The 2,443-nt window shown below is 33.2% G+C and overlaps 1 protein-coding gene across 1 annotated transcript; it reads left to right on the top strand.

The window, feature by feature from the left end:
* The first annotated feature begins 434 nt into the window (after window positions 1–434).
* On the top strand, window positions 435–1,271 carry LOC120073578. The gene has a single exon (XM_039026401.1). The coding sequence runs from the start codon at window positions 435–437 to the stop codon at window positions 1,269–1,271; it is 837 nt and encodes a 278-aa protein (XP_038882329.1).
* Window positions 1,272–2,443: the final 1,172 nt, after the last annotated feature.

Raw genomic sequence — 2,443 nt, 5'->3', positions numbered from 1 at the left:
GAATTCGATTCCTCCACCTCAAATTTGAATTAGTCGAATGAAAATAACTCTATATCAAAATAAAACAAAAATTAAAAAAATTTACCATAATCGAACAAATAACATCGACCTTAAAACAATTACCATCATGATATATCAGTTGCAATCATGATATATCAGTTGAGGATTTTGGATATTTCTATTTCTAAATGTTGTTATACTATTTGGCTTATTTTTAAGTTTGAATATTACTATAGTATATTGTAGCTACTATCTATCCAGTTGAGATATGATTGGATTGATAGTTTATTCAGCCCTCATACATCGTTATATTTGGTAGTCTAATACATTGGCTGACAATTGATTCTTAAAAAAATATATATATTACATGGTCTTAATTGTTTTTCTCTATTCTCCAAACCCAACCACCGAAACATTATCAGAGAGAGAGAGAGATGGATCCAGTGCCAAAGAACACCAAATTTCATTTCACACATCCAAACCACCCTTTGATTTACCTCTCCGACGACCAAGATTACTTATGCAGCGGCTGCAAAACCTTCGGTTCCGACAGCCGATACCGATGCCACGGCTGCGATTTCAACCTCCATGAATACTGCGCCAACTGCCCAGAAAAGCTGTCATCTTTCCTCCACCAGCACCCTCTAAATTTGAAATTCCTTATTACCAAACCCCAAATTGGAGCCCTAGGCCACCAATTCTGCGACATCTGCCTCGACCCCGTCGACGGCCTCGTCTACCGCTGCAAAGACTGCGACTTCGACGCTCACCCACTTTGCACTCAACTCCCTCAAGAGATTTCCCATGTGATCGGCGGCAGCCATTCTTTGAACCTCCAAAAGCTTCCCTTTGGAAGCTGTGTTATTTGTGGAATGGACTGTTCCTCTCTTTGGGTTTACGGTTGTAAAGTTTGTGGACTCTATGTCCATTTTGATTGCCTTTTGGAGCCCTCAGAAGAATCCCCGATTCTGCCGCGGAGTCGGACCGCCCCACGGGGGATTTCGTTTGCACCCCCACCCCCACCACCGCGGCCAGTTCCTTATGGTTTCACCGTTTATCCAGGTTACCCTTCTGGATACCATCGTGAATATTTGTATAATAATTATGTGAATAATCCTCAGCCAAGTCTATATGGATATGCACCACCGCCGCCTCCGCCACCGTCGTCGTCACGAGGGAGAAAGCTTAAAAAGTCAATGTTTTATCTGGTGGGTAGACTGGCTATGAATGTAGTGACTAGTACTGTTTTTGGATCGCCTTTAAGTTTTTAGTTATATTCGAAGGTCGAATTGGAAAGTACGAAGAAGATTCATGCCGTTTTCTCTCTTTTCGTTTTCTTCTTCCCTTTTGTGTTGTTTGTTTGTTTTTATGAATAAATTTGTCATGAAAACTACTAATGTGCATATTACTCTACACTTAACTTTGTGGATTTTACACAACTTCGTTTCTTAAAACTCTTCTGTTTCTTTTTTTTTTTTTTTTTTTTTTTTTTTGTGATATTTTAGAAGTTTGTTAATGATATGTCATAGTATGAAAATATGAGTGAATTTGTAGATCATGAGGTGTTTAGTTAATGATATGTTAATGGAATATTTAAGCTCTTTGATAACCGATTAGTTTTTGGTTTTTAGTTTTTAATTTTAAAATTTAGGTAAGTTTGAAATTTGATAACTAATTGAGTTTTCTATTTTTTTCGGTTTTAAAAACGTTTTTAGAATGGTTAAGGAAAATGAAAAACAAAAGGCCTGTTTGAAAATCATTGGATTTTGTTTTTCTTTTTTGTTTTTCTTTTTTATTTTTTGAAAATTTAGCCAGTAGATATTACTTCCACTCCAAAATTTCATTCTTTCTTATCTATTTTTTTACCAATGCATTAATGTTAAAAGACCAAGCCAAATTTTGAACACTAAAAAAAATAATTTTTAAAAACTTGTTTTTGTCTTTAACCGTGGTACTTAAGAAATATGTGTTATAAAAAATAAAGAAGAAATAGACTTAATTTTGAAAGAAAAAATGAAATGATTATCGAACGGGTGAAAAGAAAATTATTTTTTCAAACTGTTTTTAGGTTTTAGAAGTAAGCTTGTTTTTTAAGTACCATAGTTCCCTTGTGGTCTGGTGGCAAGGATGGCGAACTTTCATCCCCAAAACTGTGGGTTAATACATTAAATTCATTATTATTATTATTATTTTGTTTTCTTGTATTTAATGATATGTTTATTTTTGTTTATTTTTCTCCATTTCATTTGAGATTAATCGATCCATTTAAATATTGGTAATGTTTATCAATGTGGATTTTTTTTTAAAAAAAACGAAAGTTAAAACAAATATACAATATTAGAATTATGTATGTTAGACAAAAATAATCGTAAAAATAAATTAATTTTATTTTTATAAAAAAATACAAAACTAAAAAAGTCATCAAAAACCTTTTTTGATTTTT

Source organism: Benincasa hispida, chromosome 3, assembly GCF_009727055.1.
Source record: "Benincasa hispida cultivar B227 chromosome 3, ASM972705v1, whole genome shotgun sequence".
NCBI classification, from domain to species: Eukaryota; Viridiplantae; Streptophyta; class Magnoliopsida; order Cucurbitales; family Cucurbitaceae; genus Benincasa; species Benincasa hispida.
Note: the sequence above shows the minus strand (reverse complement) of the source record. Positions and strands in the feature narration are given on the sequence as shown.